At 39.8% G+C, this 18,949-nt stretch overlaps 2 protein-coding genes across 2 annotated transcripts; one reads left to right on the top strand and one right to left on the bottom strand.

The window, feature by feature from the left end:
- The first annotated feature begins 737 nt into the window (after positions 1–737).
- LOC110196249 (olfactory receptor 10H1-like) lies at positions 738–1,682 on the top strand. Its single transcript, XM_020969426.2, is given in 3 exon segments — positions 738–1,286; positions 1,288–1,564; positions 1,567–1,682. Coding segments are annotated over 3 exon segments (942 nt in total).
- A 15,918-nt stretch (positions 1,683–17,600) lies between these two features.
- Positions 17,601–18,545, bottom strand: LOC110196250 (olfactory receptor 10H1-like). The gene has a single exon (XM_020969427.2). It carries the CDS (start codon positions 18,543–18,545, stop codon positions 17,601–17,603), a length of 945 nt encoding a protein of 314 aa, XP_020825086.1.
- Positions 18,546–18,949: the final 404 nt, after the last annotated feature.

The following is an 18,949-nucleotide window of genomic DNA, read 5'->3' as shown; positions in this document are numbered from 1 at the left end:
TAAGAGGGATTGAGGAAAGCTTCTAGTAAAAGGATGGGATTTTAGTTGGTGTTTAAAGCAAGCCAAGGAAGTCAGTAAGTGGAGCAGAGGAGGGAAAGCATTCCATGCATGGAGGACATTCAGAGAAAATGCCCAGAGCATCATCATCATCATCACCACCACCACCACCACCATCATCACCATCATCACCACCACCACCACCATCACCATCATCACCACCACCACCACCATCACCATCACCACCACCACCACCACCATCACCATCACCACCATCATCACCATCATCACCATCATCATCATCATCATCATTACCACCACCACCACCACCACTATCATCATCATCATCTTTGATGTTCACATACCGTTTTGAGATTTGCAAAATGATTTAGAGTGTTTATTTGCAAAGAGGATTAGATTTGCTTTGCTTGGCCTTGGGAAGAAACTCTGAGCTCAGTGGGGGAATATTACACAGAAACAGATTTTGCCTGAATATAAGGAAGTATTTCCTAATAATCAGCAGTATCCAAAGGTGGAATGGACTGTTTCAGATGGAAGTAGAATCCTGCCTACTGAAGTCTTCAACTGGAGACTGAATGATCACTTCTTGGATACGGTAGAGGGGATCCATGCTCTGAGTAGTAGCCAGACTAGATGCCATCTGAGGTCCTTGGAATTCTCAGAGTCCATGATTCTATGATAATTCTGCTTTTCTCGTGTCCAACTCTGGCATAGCCTCCATGCTGGGACCAAACCACACTGCAGTGTCTGAGTTCATCCTCATTGGCTTCTCCACATTCCCCCATCTTCAGCTGATGTTCTTTGTGCTCTTTCTGCTGATGTACTTGTTTACACTGCTGGGCAACCTTCTCATCATGTTGACAATCTGGAGTGAGCGGAACCTCCACACTCCCATGTACTTCTTCCTATGTGCACTCTCTATCTCAGAAATCTTCTACACTTTTGCCATTATCCCTCGCATGCTCACTGACCTGGTCTCCAATCGTCACACCATCTCCTTCCTGGGCTGTGCCAACCAGATGTTTTTCTCCTTCATGTTTGGTTTCACCCACTCTTTCTTGCTTACGGTCATGGGCTATGACCGCTATGTGGCCATCTGCCACCCTTTGCGCTACAATGTGCTCATGAGTCCACAGGGTTGTACCTGGCTGGTAGCTTGCTCGTGGTTTGGTGGCATGGTAATGGGGCTGGTGGTTACACTTGCCATTTTCCACTTGCACTTTTGTGGGCCCAACGAAATCCACCATTTTGCCTGCCACGTACCCCCACTTGGTGAAGCTTGCCTGTGGGGATATTTGGTCTGTGGCCCTGGGAGTGGGAATGGTCTGTATCACAGCCCTATTGGGCTGCTTCCTCCTCATCCTTATTTCCTACGCCTTCATTGTGTCCACTATCTTGAGGATCCCTTCAGCTGAGGGCCGACACAAAGCCTTTTCTACCTGTGCTTCCCACCTCACTGTGGTTGTTGTGCACTATGGCTTTGCTTCTGTTATCTACCTAAAGCCCAAGGCCCCAGAATCACTTGAAGGAGATACTTTGATGGGCATCACTATACTATCCTTACTCCCTTCTTGAGCCCTATCATCTTTAGTCTGAGGAACAAGGAACTGAAGAATGCCCTACATAAAGTCTTTCTCAACAATTTATTTCCACAAAAACTGTAGGACTCTGAAAGAAATTCCCAGAAGACAATTACTGCATTTATTACTTTGATGAAACAAAACGTAGTTGGTAGATATAGAGTGAAATTTTCACCCTCTGGAAGGGTTGCTGCTCTTCTGTCTTTACTGATATCCTTACTTGGAGTATGTTTGTTACTGCCAATCCATTGGCCAACCCAGCAAATAAGAACACTAGAAATGCCATCTTTTGTGAGGCCCATAATGATCTAGCCCTGAGTTCTGTATTAGAGGTGTAATAATCAAAGGGCGTATCATAGATGGTTCTCAGAGAAATTTTTAATTTATGAAGAGCACTTAGGGGCAAGTATTAGTTGAGGAAGGAGAAATACAGAAGAAGAAGAGACATATGTGGTGTTCATGAGAACAAATGTTTGAAATCTGAAATAGTTTTAGGAAGAAATTTATTAGGTCATTTGGTAGAGGAGAACAAGTCTGGAAGCAAGTGTGACTCCTTTCATCCAGGCTCTGGAAGGAAGGCTTACATCATATAGAATTTAGATAAGGGAGTAAGGACATTTTCCTGATTGGCCTCAAGTAGGCAGTAGATATTCTTTAAGAGAAAGGTAGTTTGAGATGCACATAAGGAGGTAAGTCAATTCATTTGTGACAACCCAAAATATAAGCTTTTTGTGGACTCAAAAATAAAACCTAGGTGTGGAGATCCAAAACAGGAATGCTTTGGGTGCATTCAGGACCTGAGGGAACCCAAAATTCCATGTAGGAATCTCTGGCTTTCCTGGAGAATTACTGAGGTCAGAGTGACATTCTAGATTCAAGAAATCTCTAGTCGCATAAGTTTAATTCCAACAATATAATGAATGATATATAATAATACAGAGTACTCAGACACATTATATAGGCCAATACTAACAACAAAGTCAAGGGAAATTCTACCTATCCCCACCAAGTAAAAGGGAGCTTTGAACAGACAGGGCCCACAATAATAAGATGATGTAGCTAGGAGCTAATTTAGTCATGGAAGTTTTTTTACGAAACCCCTTCATTTTATTGAACTTGACTCTGCCACTTATTGCTGTGTGACCTTGGGCAAATGACTTTACTTTTCAGTGCCTCAGTTTCCCACATATAGATGACTAAGGATAATAATGCTTGTACTACCTACCTCCTTGGGTTGTTAGGAGGCCACAAAGAAATAATATGTACAAAATGTTTTGTAAACTGCCTTATAAATGTAAGATTGTTATTTTTCATAAAACCCAGTGAAAATGATCAGTCCATTTTCACTGGAAAAATAAAATAGATGAAAAACTTACAGTGCTCTGACTATGACACACAGTTGTCTTCTGAGGAACCTGTATGAGGGCCAAGAAGCAACAGTTAGAACTGAATACGGAACAATTGATTATTTAAAGATTTGAAAAGGAGTACAACAGGGCTATATATTATCACTTCGTTCAACGTATGCAGAGTACAATATGTGAAATGATGTGCTGGATCAACCAAGAACGGGAATTAAGATTGCTGGGAGAAATATCAATAATTTTGGATGTGTAGATGACACCACTCTGATAGAAGAAAGTGAAGAGGAATTCAGAAGCCTCTTGATAAGAATGAAAGAGGAGAATTAGTCAACAAGTATTTATCAAGTGCCTATTTTGTGCCAAGGCAGAAAATAACTTGCCATTGGGATGGAAAGAACCACTGAATGGGAGCCAGAATGGAGATCTAGCCCCAGATCTGCCCCACATTCACTGCAAAATCTTGGTAAAATAATTTCATCTTTCTGGGTCATAGTTTCCTCAGATGAAATTATTAAATTAATATCAGTGATCTTTGCAAGATCATGGAGTCTGGAAAAGAGGTCTCAGGGATGGAGTTGGGCAAATGTGATTCCAACTTTCACAAAATGGCAGAGGATTGAATCTGCGACTAAGGACAAATGGACTTGATTTTCTGGTAAAATTGTAGAATATTCTATTAGTACATTGGATTATGGGCATTTAGAGTGAGAAGTACTGATTGCTAAATATCATCAAGGCTTCATCAAGAATAGTTCATGTCAGTCTAATCTAATTTCCTTTCTTGACAGAATAACTGGCATGGTAGAACAAGGTGATTTTATGAACATAGTTTACTTGATTCCAGCAAAATGTTTAACTAAATCTCTGTGTTATCTTTGCGGGCAAGATGGAAAGATGTCAGCTAGATGATAACACAGTATTCAAAACCAGTTGAATGGTCAAAACCAAAGTGTAATCATTAATGGATCAACATCAACTTGGAAGGAGGTATCTAGTGGAGGACCTCAGGAATCTATCCCTGGCCTTGTGCTATATTTCAATCAATTCAGTCAATATTTCAATCATTCATATGAAGAAAGAAAAAGTAACTTGTCAAACTTGCAGCTTACACAAAGTTAGGAGGGCTAGCTCCCAAAATGAATAAAAGCATTATCTAAAAACAAAACAAAACAAAAAAATTACAACAAGCCAGGCTAAATTTGGACCATATCTGACCTCTGATGCTCATTACTTGTGTGTTACCTTGGGCAAGTCACTCAACCCTTCTAGGCCATGATATCCTTATCCAAAAAATGAGGAGATTGGACTAGATGATCTTTGATGTCCTTTCCAGATCTAAATCTATGACCTTGTTATATTAATAAAATGAAATTTATTAGAAACAATTGTAAAGTTCTTCACTGGGATTCAAAACATCAACATTCGAAAGTTGTAGAGACATGGCTAAGTAAGAATTCTTATGAAAAACATCTTGAAATTTTAGTGGACTGTATGCTCTGTATAAATCAGTATGAAATGGCAGCCAAAAACCAAACAAGCCTTACATGGTGCCCGGCTGAAATAAGAAAGACATAGGGAGAAACTTCTTGGAGCCAAGATGGTTCAGTAAACAGAAAAATCACTTTAGCTGTCCCATATTCACTTCAAAACAACCATAAAATAGCACTCCAGAACAAATCCTGGAACAGTAGAGCCAGTGGGAGGATGGGGTGGAGCAGTCTTTAAGTCCAAGAGACTTGGAGCATCAGCAAGAAAAGTCCATTATCCTCCGGGAGCCAAGATGGTGGAGTGAAAAGGTAGTCACTCTCACTCTCCCCTATCAACCTCTGAAAACCCAGAAAATATCACCCCAGAAAAAAACCCCTGGAACAGCTGAACTAGAAGAAAGATGGGGAGCAGCAGTGCAGAAGCCCAGCAAATGGGTCTCCCAGTACCTCAGCAAAAATAAGGGAGGCAGAACTACAAGGGGGTCCTAGGTGGATAAGTACCCTGCAACATTCATCTGAAAGGAGGCGAAGAAAGCAACCTAAAGTCTTCCTAAAGCCCTGGTCTTGCTGGTTCCAGCCCAACACCAGGTGAGCTGTTGGTGCCCTGCAGCCTCCAATAGTGAAGAAATCCTAAAGCCCAGGTGGTAGAACAGGCAAACACCAACACCTGGACCTCTGAGTGCCTCAGTGGGGGGGGGCGGAACTGCTGGAAACCAGATCAGAAAACCATCAGGTGCCTTTGGTGTTCTACCACAAAGGAATCTCCCAGTGTGTTAGCAGAAACAAGGGAGACAACATTGCAGGGGGCCCCAGGCAGATAAACATCCTGCAGCACCCATCTAAAAGGAGCTGAAGAAAGCTAAAGGAAAGGAAAAGCAGGCAACCTAGAATTGCCTGAAAGTTCCAGCCTTGCTGATTCCTGCCCAACATGTGGTAAGCTGCCAGAAACCTACAGCCTCCAATTGCCAACATAAGAGGCCCCAGCACACAAAGCCAGTGACCAAGACCTAGGCTCCCAACACAAGAAGCTTGGGTCAGTGCACTCTGTTCCCCAGCAGGAGAGCTCAATCCCTTTAAAGGCCAGGAATAAAGAGACACCATGAGTAAAAAGAAACGTACCATAGATTCATATTATGAGAAGAGTGAAGATCAAGACAGAAATTCTGAAGAGGACAACATTGTCAACAAACCCACACCTGCAACATCAAAAGGGAATATGAACTGGTCTGAAGCCCAAAAAGCCTTCTTAGAAGAGCTCAAGAAGGATTTTAATAGTCATACAAGAGAGGTAGAAGAGTCCTTAAAAAATACAATTGGTCAATTGGAAAAAAGGTACACTGAAGAAAACAAGTCCCTAAAAAACACAATTGGCCAATTGAAAAAGGAAGTACAAAAACTAACAGAAGAGTACACTGAAGAAAACAAGTCCTAAAAAAACACAATTGGCCAATTGAAGAAGGAAGTACAAAAACTAACAGAAGAAAACAATCTGTTAAAAACCAGGACTGGACAAATGGAAACTGATGTCTCTCTGAGAGAGCAAGAATCAGTCAAACAGAAACAAAAAAAAAAGGAAAAAATAGATGAAAATGTAAAAAACCTCATTGGTAAAACCACTGACCTAGAAAATCAATTCAGGAGAGTATCTTTCAGGAAATCATAAAGGAAAACTGCCTGGAAGTCCTAGAACCAGAAGGTAAAATAACCATAGAAAGAATATATCACTCACCACCTGAAAGAGATCCCAAATTGACAACACCAAGAAATATAATAGCAAAATTCCAAAATTACCAGATGAAAGAGAAGGTGCTGCAAGCAGCCAGAAAGAAACAATTTAAATATCATGGAACCACAGTAAGGATTACACAGGACCTTGCAGCTTCTACATTAAAAGACCACAGGGCATGGAACATGATATTCCATAAGGCAAAGGAGCTTGGATTGCAGCCAAGGATCAATACCCAGCAAAAATGAGCATCATTTTTCAAGGGAGGAGGTGGATATTCAAAAATAGGGACTTCCAAACTTTCCTGATAAAAAGACCAGAGCTCAACAAAAAATTTGATCTTCAAGTACAGGACTCAAGAAGGACTAAAAAGGTAAATGGGACAGAAAGATACAATATGTTGTTAATAAGGGGGGCTGTTTAAACCCTACAAGGGAATATGAGACTTGCAACCCTTGAGAACTGTATTGTTATTACACCATGTTAAAGGAGTATACATAAAGAGGGTGGATATTAGTTGACTTTGATGTAATGATAAAAAAAATCTAATCAAGTGGGTTAAATGGATCCAAATAAGTGGATCAATCTGATCTTAGAAAATGTACTGAGAAAGGAGGAGGCAGACAAGGGTAAATTACATTACAGGAAAAGACACAAAATCCTGTTACAGCAGAGGGAAAGAAGGAGGGGGGAGCATTGTTTGAACCTTACTCTCATCAGATTTGGCTCAAGAAGGGCATAACATAATCAGTTAGGTATAGAAATCTAACTTGCCCTATAGGCAGTAGGAGGGAAAAGGGGAAAGAAAAGGGAGGGGGGAAAGAAGAGGAGGGAAGAAGCAGTAAGAGTAAAGGGGAAGAAAAGGGAAAGGGATAATAAAAGGGGGAGGGACTGAAGGAGGTGGTGGTCAAAAGCAAAACACTAGTGAAGGGGGAAAGGAAAAAGGGAAAAGAAAAACATAAATAGGGGGGAAAACAATGGAGAAAAAGACACAGATAGTAATCATAACTGTGAATGTGAATGGGATGAACTGTCCCATAAAAAAAATGGATTGCAGAATGGATTAAAAACCATAATCCTACAATATGTTGTTTACAGGAAACACATTTGAAAAAGAGTGACACATACAGGGTAAAGGTAAAAGGCTGGAGCAGAATATATTATGCTCAGCTGAAGTAAAAAAAGCAGGGGTAGCAATCCTGATCTCAGACAAAGCAAAAGCAAAAATAGATCTAATCAAAAGAGATAAGGAAGGAAACTACATCCTGCTAAAAGGCACCATAGACAATGAAGTAATATCATTACTAAACATATATGCACCAAATGGTATAGCATCCAAATTCTTACAGGAGAAGTTCAGGGAGTTACAGGAAGAAATAGACAGCAAAACTATACTAGTGGGGGACCTGAACCTCCCCTCTCACTAGATAAATCTAACCACAAAATAAACAAGAAAGAAGTTAAGGAGGTGAATAGAACATTAGAAAAGTTAGGTATGATAGACCTCTGGAGAAAACTGAATGGGATAGAAAGGAATATACTTTTTTCTCGCAGTACATGGCACATACACAAAAATTGACCATGTACTAGGGCATAAAAACCTCACAATCCAATGCAGAAAGGCAGAAATATTAAATGCATCCTTTTCAGATCATGATGCAATAAAAATTATATGTAATAAAGGGCCATGGAAAGATAGACTAAAAAATAATTGGAAACTAAATAATCTAATCCTAAAAAATGATTGGGTCAAACAACAAATCATAGAAACAATCAATAATTTCATTCAAGAGAATGACAATAATGAGACAACATACAAAATGGGATGCAGCAAAGCAGTTCTTAGGGAAGTTTTATATCTCTAAATGCTTACATAAATAAAATAGAAAAAGAGGAGAAATGAATTGGGCATACAACTAAAAAAACTAGAAAAAAACAAATTAAAAATCCTCCTAAACACCAAATTAGAAATATTGAAAACAAAGGAAAAATTAATAAAATTGAAATTAAGAAAACTATTGAACTAATAAATAAAAGAGCTGGTTTTATGAAAAAACAACAAAATAGATAAGCCTTTGGTTAATTTAATTAAAAAAAAGAAAGAAGAAAACCAAATTACTAGTATCAAGAATGAAAAGGTGAATCCACCAAAGGAAGAGGAAATTAAAACAATAATTAGGAATTATTTTGCCCAACTATATGCAAAAATTTGACAATCTTAGTGAAATGGATACATATTTACAAAAATATAAATTGCCCAGATTAACAGAAGAGGAAGTAAAATACTTAAATAACCCCATCTCAGAAAAAAAATTGAACAAGCCATTGATGAACTCCCTAGGAAAAAATCTCCAGGGCCAGATGGATTTACATGAATTCTATCAAACATTTAAAGAACAATTAATTCCAATACTATATAGACTATTTGGGAAAATAGGTGAAGAAGGAGTCTTACCAAATTCTTTTTATGACAAATATGGTGTTGATACCTAAACCAGGAAGAACAAAAGAGAAAGAAAATTATAGACCAATTTCTCTAATGAATATAGATGCAAAAATTTTAAACAAAATATAGCAAAGAGATTACAACAGCTTATCAAGAATAATACACTATGACCAGGTAGGATTTATACCAGGCTGGTTCAATATTAGGAAAACTATCAGCATCATTGCATATCAACAACAAAACAGAAACACATGATCATCTCAATAGATGCAGAAAAAGCTTTTGATAAATACAACACCATTCCTATTAAAAACACTAGAAAGCATAGGTATAAATGGAGTCTTCCTTAAAAAAAATAAGTAGCATCTATCTAAAACCTTCAGCAAGCATTATATGTAATGGGACACTAGAAGCATTTCCAATAAGATCAGGGGTGAAACAAGGATGTCCATTATCACACTGTTATTCAATATTGTACTGGAAATTTAGCTTTAGCAATAAGAGAAGAAAAAGAAATTGAAGGCATTAGAATAAAAGAAGAAACAAAGCTATCACTCTTTGCAGATGACATATGATATACTTAGAGAATCCTAGAGAATCAAGTAAAAAACTACTTGAAATAATAAACAACTTTAGCAAAGTTGCAGGCTATAAAATAAACCCATAAATCATCAGCATTTCTTATATTACCAACAAAGCCCAGCAGAAAGATAGAGAAATCCCATTTAAACTTACTGTAGACATTATAAAATATTTAGGAGTCTACCTCCAAACAAACCAGGAACTCTATGAACACAATTACAAAACACTTTTCACACAAATAAAATCAGATCTAAATAATTGGAAAAATCAGTTGCTCATGGGTAGGCCGAGCTAATATAATAAAATGACAATCCTACCTAATAATTTACTTATTCAGTGCCATACCAATCAAACTACCAAAAATTATTTTATAGAGTTAGAAAAAAATATAACAAAATTTGGAAACAAAAGTCAGATATCAAAGGAATAATGAAAAGAAATGCAGGGGAAGGTGGCCTAGCTGTACCAAATCTTAAATTGTATTATAAAGCAGCAATCATCAAAACTATTTGGTACTGGCTTGAAATAGAGTGTTAGATCAGTGGAATAGGTTAGGTACACAAGACACAGTAGTCAATGACTGTAGTAATCTACTTTTAGATAAACCCAAAGACTCCAGCTTCTGAAGTAAGAACTCACTATTTGATAAAAACTACTGGGGAGACTGGAAAATAGTATGGCAGCAATGAGGAACAGGTGAACATTGCACACCATATACCAAGATAAGGTCAAAATGACTACATGATTTAGACACAAAGGGTGATACCATAAGCAAATTAGGAGAGCAAGGAATAGTTTACTTGTCAGATCTATATATAGATACTGGAAAGAACATTTGGTTTTCAAGGATAAGTTGAATGAGGTCCTCTCCATTTTATGATTCTATAATTCTGTGATATTGAATAAAGTTATGTCAAGTCTCAGCTTTAGTGCTCTTGTCTATAAAATAATGAAAGTGGAGCAGATGGTCCCTAAGGTTCTTGACAGCTCTGATATACTCCATTTTATGTTCCAAGAGGCTTTCTAGGTCAGATACTTTATGTTCCATGTTCTAATAGCCCTTACAGTTCTGATATGATTCTATGATTCATATTCCATGATTCAATTCCCAAAGCTGAACTTTGACTTTATCAATTAACAACAAAGAATTGCCACTCTTTGAGGGTATGTCTCCATCAATCAGCTATCTAGAGTCTGGTTCTTCCTTCTAAGCCCCATGGAATGTGGACACAGTTGGAGCCCTTAACAATAACTGGGAAGTGGCTGAGGCATGGAAAAAACATAGGAGAAATAGAGAGACAGGGACAGGTAGGTCTGAGAAACAAGGAGAAGTTAGGTTCAGGGAAACTGAGATAGGTGAAAAACAGGATGACTTTGAACTGAGAGACAATGACGTGCTGATAAGAGAGGGCAAAGGGAACAGCTGAAAAAAAGGCAAGAGTGGGGTGATTCACGCACAGGATTGTAAATGCCATGAACATTTCTTTGACTATTAAGGATTTGAGGACATTGGTGAAAGTCCTAAATGAGTTTTTCATTTTTCCAGTATTTTACCTTGGCCTCTAACGGCTACTACCAGGTGACTGATGAAGGTCGGTGATAAGCGAATAGACATTTATTAAGCATCTAGTGTGTGCCAGGCATTGTGTGAAGTGCTTTACAAATATTATCTCACTTGATCCTCACAACAACCCTGGCAAGTGGGTGCTATAGTCATCTTCATTTGCAGTTGAGGAAACTGAGACAGAGGTTTAAATAACTTGCCCAAAGACAAATGTCTGAGGCCAAATTTCAATTCAGATCTTTCTGACTTCGAGCCCGGTCCTATCCACTGTACCACTTAGCTGTCTCCAGTTAAGTGATTGTTAGGTGCTATAGTAATCAATTAAAGTGCTCTGTCTGATGCCTCATAATGGGGTCGTGATAGCCTTGGATTTTCTAAGTTGATATTAGCTGAATTCAAACTCTGCCAGGTTCTACCTGTGTAGAAAGGCTTCATGTAAGACCAGGGCCATCATGAGGTTGGGGCAACAAGGGCTTTTGCCCAGGGCAGAAAAAGATGGTGCTGACAGTACTTAAAAATCTTTTGACAATGTAAAAATGCAGAACCTAGCACTTAGTTAGCAAGAATAATTAATTAAAATAGAAAGGCACCAGACAGTGCTGGAGTAATTTTTCTCTGCATTGTGGAAACCTCACACTGGAGTCCCAGAGTCTCTGCTGCCTCCTCCAAGTAGGGATCAATTTATAATCTTTCAGCCTGAGTCTTTCTTGCAGCTGAGCAATTAGCTCAGTCAAGTCAATAGCAAGCATTTATTAAGCACCTAGTATGTGCCATGCACAGTGCTAAGTGCTAAGGTTTAGATTTAGAGCTGAAAGGAGCTTTGCAGGCCACCTAGTTCTGATGAGGATGAGATCTGGACCCCAAAAAAGAAAAACCCTGGACTTTCTTACATGGCCAAATCTCTTGTTTACCTGAATCTATAATCCTATCAACTGTCCTTTCACTATAGCCTAAACCCAATCTACCTCCAGATGGCCCCCACCTCTGCCACTTCACACCCTTAATCCTATCTAGACTCCATTATCCCTTGGCCATGTGGTCCAGGTCACCCCAGCTTACTGACCACATCCATCCAGATCTTCCTTAGACCCCTCCTCCAGTCCACACAAACGACTTGGCCACTCCTAGATCTCTCCCAGAGTCTTTCTGTTTATAAGGTCCATCTTGTCTCCATTAAGGTGCTCAGATTAAAATCTAGCCAAATGTTCAGATTTTTAAGATCTGGCCCACTTGCAATTGTGATAGAAATACTTAGATTCCTTGAGAATCTGCCCAATATGGCAGATGTTCTAATAAACCTTGTCTTTGGCTGAAAGAAGGCTTGGGTCAAATTCATTTGGACAGGACCCGTATATTGTGATTTTGGGGTCTCAGCACCCCTAAACCTCAACAATTCAACTCCTTCATTTTATAGATGAGGAATCTAAGGCTCAGAGATGTTCACAGCTAGTAAGTGGTAGAGCTAGGATTTGAATGCAGGTTCCCTTATTCCCAATGTAATGCTATTCCCTCCACATTATTTAGTTTCCCTAAACTAAGGCATTCATTTGTGAAAGGAGAAACCAAGCCCTCAAGGTTGAAGTGATTTGCCCAAGGCTGCATTAAGTCATTGGGAGTAGGGCCAGGATTTGAATTCAGTTCTCTTAGTTCCCAATGCAGTCTTCTTTCTACTACAACTTGGAGAAATCTAGTTCAACTCTTTTTTTCTAATCTAGAATCCCCTCTACAATATCCCTGATAAATTGTACCTCCACACTTAGTTGAAAACATTGGTGACTGGAAAGTCACTGTCTTCTACTATATCCCATTCCATTGTGGGTGCAGTTGTATTTATTTGAGAAGTTTTATTGAACTGAATTCTGCCACATTATGCCTTCTATCTCTTGCTCATTATTCTGCCTCTAGCAGACCAACCAGAATAAGTTCTTTCATATGAAAATCCTTCGAGTACTTGAAGAGAGCTATCAGATCCCTTAAAAAATTTCTCTTCCCTAGGCTAAACATCTCCATTTAATTGATTCACAAATGATAGTTTCTAGTCACCCTCATACTTCTTGATCCAGCGACATTGGCCTCCTTGCTGTTCCATGGATGAGAAACTCCATCTCTTGGCTCATAGCATTTGCTTTGGCTGTCCCCCTTGCTTGGAATGCTCTCCCACTTCATTTCCATTACCTGGCTTCCCTAGCTTCTTTTGAGTCTCAACTAAAATCCCACCTTCCACAGGAAGCTTTTCACAATCCCTCATAATTCCAGTCATCCACAATGAATTCCTTGGAATGGTTTCATGTATTTGAATTTGTGCTACTCAAAGTTATAATTATGTAAACTATGGTCATTGCTTCCAACTCAATGGAACTGTGTAATGTGAATTTGAACAATTTGATCACTTCATGGGACTCATTATTCACATTAGTGGAGACCTAGCTGTCCTATCCCCTCATTTGAGAGATCAGAAAACAGGTGAAATGACTTACTCCCATAAGGTCCTATAAGAAATAAGTGGCAGAGTTAGATCTCAAACTCTTGGCTTTCTGATTCCAAATCCAGGGATTTTTCACTACTCCTGAACCCTGACCTCTCCCGTGTTGACTTCTCCCAAAGACAGAACTAGAAGTTAATGGTGGAAGTTATAGAGGAGAAGGTTTCATCCCCTTTAATTAAAAAAATAATAATTTATTTATTTTTAGTTTTCATCATTCACTTGCATAATATTTCGAGTTTTAAATTTTCTTCCCTTCTCTCTCCTCCCCCCTCCCCAAGATGGCATGTAATCTAACATATGCTGTACTTATATATTCATATTAAGCATATTTTCACATTAGTCATGATGTAAAGAAGACTTAGAACTAATGGGAGGAACCACAAGAAAGAAGAAATAAAGCAAAACAACAAAAGAAAAGGAGAGCAAATAATATGCTTTAATCTGCATTCAGACTCCAAAGTTCTTTCTCTAGATATGGATAGCATTTTCCATCATGAGTCTTTTGAATTAGTCCTTTGAATTTTTTTAAGCACTTTGCATACATTAATTCATTTAATCATCCCAACAAACCCATGAAATAGGTAGTGTGGGTATTATTAGCTCCATTTCACAGATGAGGAAACTACGGCTCAGAGAGGCTAAGGGACTTGTTCATAGTCACCCAGGTGTGTGTAAATATCAGAGGTGGAATGTGAATCCAAGTTTTCTTGTCTCCTTGTTCAGGGCTCTTTCCATGACATAGCACTGCTTATCTAAAATTTAGAGCTGTCCAGAAGTAGAATAGGATGTCGGGGGGGGGGCAGGTAATGAGCTTGTCAATGATTGGATGGTAGTGCATGACAGAGGAGCTGGATAACACTTGTCAGGGATGTTATAATGGAGGGAATTTCTATTCGGGTACAGGTTGGATTAGCTGCCCTGTGATGTCCCTTCCAAACCCAAGCATCTGTGATTTTGTAATAGAGACACAGCTAGGTGAAAATTGATGTGAAAAAATGTTTACTAGAATATAAACTAATTGTAAGTTAACCGTGTGTCATGGCAGCCAAATAAGCTGAAGTGATATTCAGCTGGACTAGTTGTTTCCTAATGCTTCTAGGATCATATTATCCTGATTGGTATTTAAAACTCTTCCCAAGTATGTCCCCACATACCTTCCTAGGCTTATACATTAGTCCCCTTCACAGACTCTGTGGTCCAGTCAGACTGGCCTTCTTACTATTGTTCCCACACAACACCTTATCTCCCATCTCTGTTCCTTTACCCTATGTCTCTCCCATGCCCAGAAGATGATATCATCTCATCCTTGCCTCCTAGAATGCCTTATTTCCTTCAAAGCTCAGCTCAAATACTGCCTTCTACATATACACACGTACATATGCCCACACAGCATATACTTATTTATACACACATATATGCATATGTCATATACTTATTTATGTATATATTTTTCCTTTGATAGACTGCAATCTCCTTTAGGTCATGGACTATTTCAAGTATTTCTTTGTAACCCCAGTGCCTAGCACTACATGTAGCAGGTGCTTAATAAATGCTTGTTGTGTCCAGTGGGCATCATAACTTCGGAAGCTGTCATATACCTAGAGGGGAACAACCAGAATGAGAAGGTCAATCAGTGAAAAAGCCTTGATTGAGCATACACTATGTGCCAGGCATTGTGTTAAATAACTGGGGTTGCAAAGAAAGGCAAAAGATAGTCCTTGTCCTTGAGGAGCTAACAATCTAATGGGGTGACAACAAGCAAACACATATATACAAATCAACTATATACAGGATAAATATATGTGTATATATACACACATATACATGTATGAATATATATATGGTTGTACATATATGTATATATTACATATGAGTATGTACATACATATACATATATGCATATATATGTATTTATATGACTGAGGTGAGAGTTCTTTCAGTCTTTGTCACAGATAAGAAACATGTTCTACATTCAGTGCCTAGATAGCTTGGTGCTTGCAAAGGAATTGAGGACAACCTAGATGAGAGCTAGAAGCAAGTCAAATTCATATATTTCCAGGGGAAATCTTGGGCTGAGCCATTAACCAAAGAGTAAGGGTATTGAGAATATTAAGAATTTTGCATTCTCCATTTAGTAGGAGAGAGGCATAATGATGTAGGGAAGCATGTTGGGCTTGGAGTCAGAAAGCTCGAGTTGAAGGTCTGGGTCTTACACTTTAATAAGCTACATGGTCTAGCAAGTCCCTTCTCTTCTCTGGGCTTCAGTTTCCTCATCTGTACAATGGGGTAATAACAATAGCACTCCCTGACTCAGTAGGTTGTTACTTTATAAAGCATGACAGTGATAGGGTTCTTTTCTACTTTCTCTCCACAGATTAGCCTAGAAGTGTGAGTGAGTGTGTGTGTGTGTGTGTGTGTGTGTGTGCGCGCGCGTGTGCACATGTGCGCATATGTGTGTGTGTCTCCAGAGCCTCAACTGTTCCTGATTTCAAAACTCTTCCATCTCAGAATATCGTAGAACTTGACATGGGAAGAGCACTTGAAGATCATCTAATCATCCAATGTCCTTGCTATTTAGATGAGAAAACTGAGACCCAGAGAGTTTAAACTGTGCAAGGCCAACAGGACCTAAGGATCAGAGCAGCATTTTTGGTTAACCTGTTCATGATGAACCATCTTTATAAATGAACAGTCATGAAAACACAAGGATTCCCAGAGAATTTGCATTTCCTGACATGGACAAGGGAGGAAATTAATCATACAATGCCAGCGTCACTTTGGTTGTGATCTCGCTGCTAGAGCCAAGGGTGAGGTTAAAGCATGTGTTGTCTCCCTAATTACAGCATGAGATTCTTGAGAGCTGGAGCTGACTTGAATCCCCAGGGCCTACTGCAGTGTCTAGCACATAGCAAGTGATTAGCAAATGCTTTTTCATGTAAAACAGGAGGTTGACAAAGTCTAGCCCTTGTGAGCTTGCCAATGTGCATGGGTAATGCAGTCCCCATGTGTACTTTGCAGCATGCATAAACATTATGGAACTTTTTCCGGTCTGGCTACCTCATGGTGAAGAGGCAAACTTTTGATTGGCGTATGGAACTCAGAATGCTTTTAAAAAGCACTGAATGGCCAAGACATTTTCTTTTTTCTGCCTGGCTGTGTTGGAATGAGAAAGACAGTGTAAGCCTCTGGATAGACAGAGGCCTTGGCCCTTCTCACCAAAGAGCCAACATAATGCCTAGGAATGTGGGCCTCTGTTCTTTGCCTTATTATGCTTATTATTTCTTGTTTTTAGTAAAGTTATATTGGAGACAGCCTTGACCTTGTGGGTTTTGGAAGATCAAAATGGCAAGCTAGCAAAGTCTGTGCCAGAGGGTGTGGCCAGTTGACCATGATCTACTAACACATCTTCGAGGATCCGTTGGGAAGCAGCCCAGCAGTAAATTGATGCTGTGCCCTTCACTAGAGGGAAGGAATCTGTCCATTGGCTGTGCCAAACCTGGAAATGAACTTGGAGAGACAAATGCTTTGTAGCAACCCCTTTAAGTCTGATCCCAATATTTCTAGGAACAGAGGTGGCATAAGGGAGATTATGCCCCCAATTTTTTTTTTTGCTTTTTGCCATGGAATGGGGTTAAGTGACTTGCCCAGGGTCACACAGCTAGTAAGTGTCAAGTGTCTGAGGCTGGATTTGAACTCAGGTCCTCCTGACTCTTGCCAAGGCCAGAGTTGTAAGGCCCCCAGTTTTGGTGATGGTTTATACTTCTCTTGTTATATCTTTGTAGAAAATATCCTCTTAAAAAAATTAATTAATGTTAAGTGGCTAAATGATATGAGAGCTCTGGGAAATACTGTTAACTGGTAGTTAACCTTATGTGTAACAAACCTAATCGTGGGTTTGAGTTGATGAAATTTGAAAGCTATCCCAACCTCTCAGGGGCACCATAAAACCATGAGGAAAGATGTAGCCTTAATTCAGAAACTTAGGTGGCATGGTAGATAGAGTGTTGGACTTAGAATCAGGAAGTCTTGATTTCAAAATCTTAGACACCTACTAGCTATGTGACCAGGGACAACCACTTGGCCTATTTCCTCATTTGTAAAGCGAGGACAATAATAGTGTTTTCCTCAAAGACAGGTGGTCGTGAGGATCAAATAATATAGCAGTTAAAGTGTTTTTCAAAGTTAATTCACAATATAAAGACCATTATTACTATTATTACTCATGTGGGTTGAGAGAATAAGTCCATTCATTCAATGTTCATTCATTCAAGTAAGGACCATTCCATTGCATAAAATCTCAAAAGAAAATCAGATATTGCTAGTTCCTAATAACCTAGTAATCTCCCTGTCAGAGTCTAAAGGGACACTGATTACTGAAGAAGACTTTCTTCAGGGCATTCTTGAGCTCCTTGTTCCTCAGGCTGAAAATGATGGGGCTCAGAAAGGGAGTGAGAGCAGTATAGGTGATGCCCATCAAGGTGTCCCCTTCCAGGGATTCTGGGGCCTTGGGTTTAAGGTAAATGACAGAGGCAAAGCCATAGTGCACAACTACCACAATGAGATGGGAAGCACAGGTAGAGAAGGCTTTGTGACGACCCTCAGCTGAAGGAATTCTCAAGATGGTGGCCACGATAAAGGTATAGGAGATGAGAATGAGGAGGAAGCAGCCCAGTAGGGCTGCGATGCAGACCATCCCCACTCCCATGGCCACTATTGAGATGTCTCCACAGGCTAGCTTTACCAAAGGGGGTACATGACAGAAGAAATGGTGGATCTTATTGGGCCCACAGAAAGTCTGGTGGAAAATGGCAAGTGTAACCACCAGCCCCATTACCATGCCACCAAGCCATGAGGAGGCCACCAACCAGGCACAGCCCTGTGAGTTCATGAGCACATTATAGTGCAAAGGGTGGCAGATGGCCACATAGCGGTCATAGCCCATGACCGTAAGCAGGAAAGAGTGGGTGAAGCCAAATGTGAAGGAGAAGAACATCTGGTTGGCACAGCCCAGGAAGGAGATGGTGTGACGATTGGAGACCAGGTCAGTGAGCATGCGAGGGATAATGGCAAAAGTGTAGAAGATTTCTGAGATAGAGAGTGCACATAGGAAGAAGTACATGGGAGTGTGGAGGCTCCGCTCACTCCAGATTGTCAACATGATGAGAAGGTTGCCCAGCAGTGTAAACAAGTACATCAGCAGAAAGAGCACAAAGAACATCAACTGAAGATGGGGGAATGTGGAGAAACCAATGAGGATGAACTCAGACACTGCAGTGTGGTTTGGTCCCAGCATGGAGGCTATGCCGGAGTTGGACATGAGAAAAACAAAGTTGTCATTGAATCACGAACTCTGAGATTTGGAAGAGATTTCAGAAGGTATCTAGTCCAGCCACTGCAGAGAGCATCAATCCACTCAAGCACATCCCCCAAAAGTGGTTATCCAGCCTCCATTTGAAGACCTCCAGTGACAGAGAGCTCGCTACCACTTCAGGCAGAGCATTCTAATTAAGGAGAGCTCTCATTGCAAATATGTGAAATATGGAAAAGATGACGAGGATGGATGTGAACCTGGCAGTTCTGCTCCCAGCAGAGAGGCTAATCTTGAGAGGAGGGAGGAGAATAAGGGGAAAAAAGTTACCAGTTTATATTCAGAATGAAAAGTCTCTTTGCCTTACTGTGTACAAAAACAAATGGGAA

This window comes from Phascolarctos cinereus, unplaced genomic scaffold (genome assembly GCF_003287225.1).
Source record: "Phascolarctos cinereus isolate Bilbo 61053 unplaced genomic scaffold, phaCin_HiC Scaffold_4;HRSCAF=312, whole genome shotgun sequence".
Taxonomy (NCBI): Eukaryota; Metazoa; Chordata; class Mammalia; order Diprotodontia; family Phascolarctidae; genus Phascolarctos; species Phascolarctos cinereus.
The sequence above is the reverse complement of the archived record's forward strand: the minus strand, read 5'-3'. Positions and strand labels throughout refer to the sequence as shown.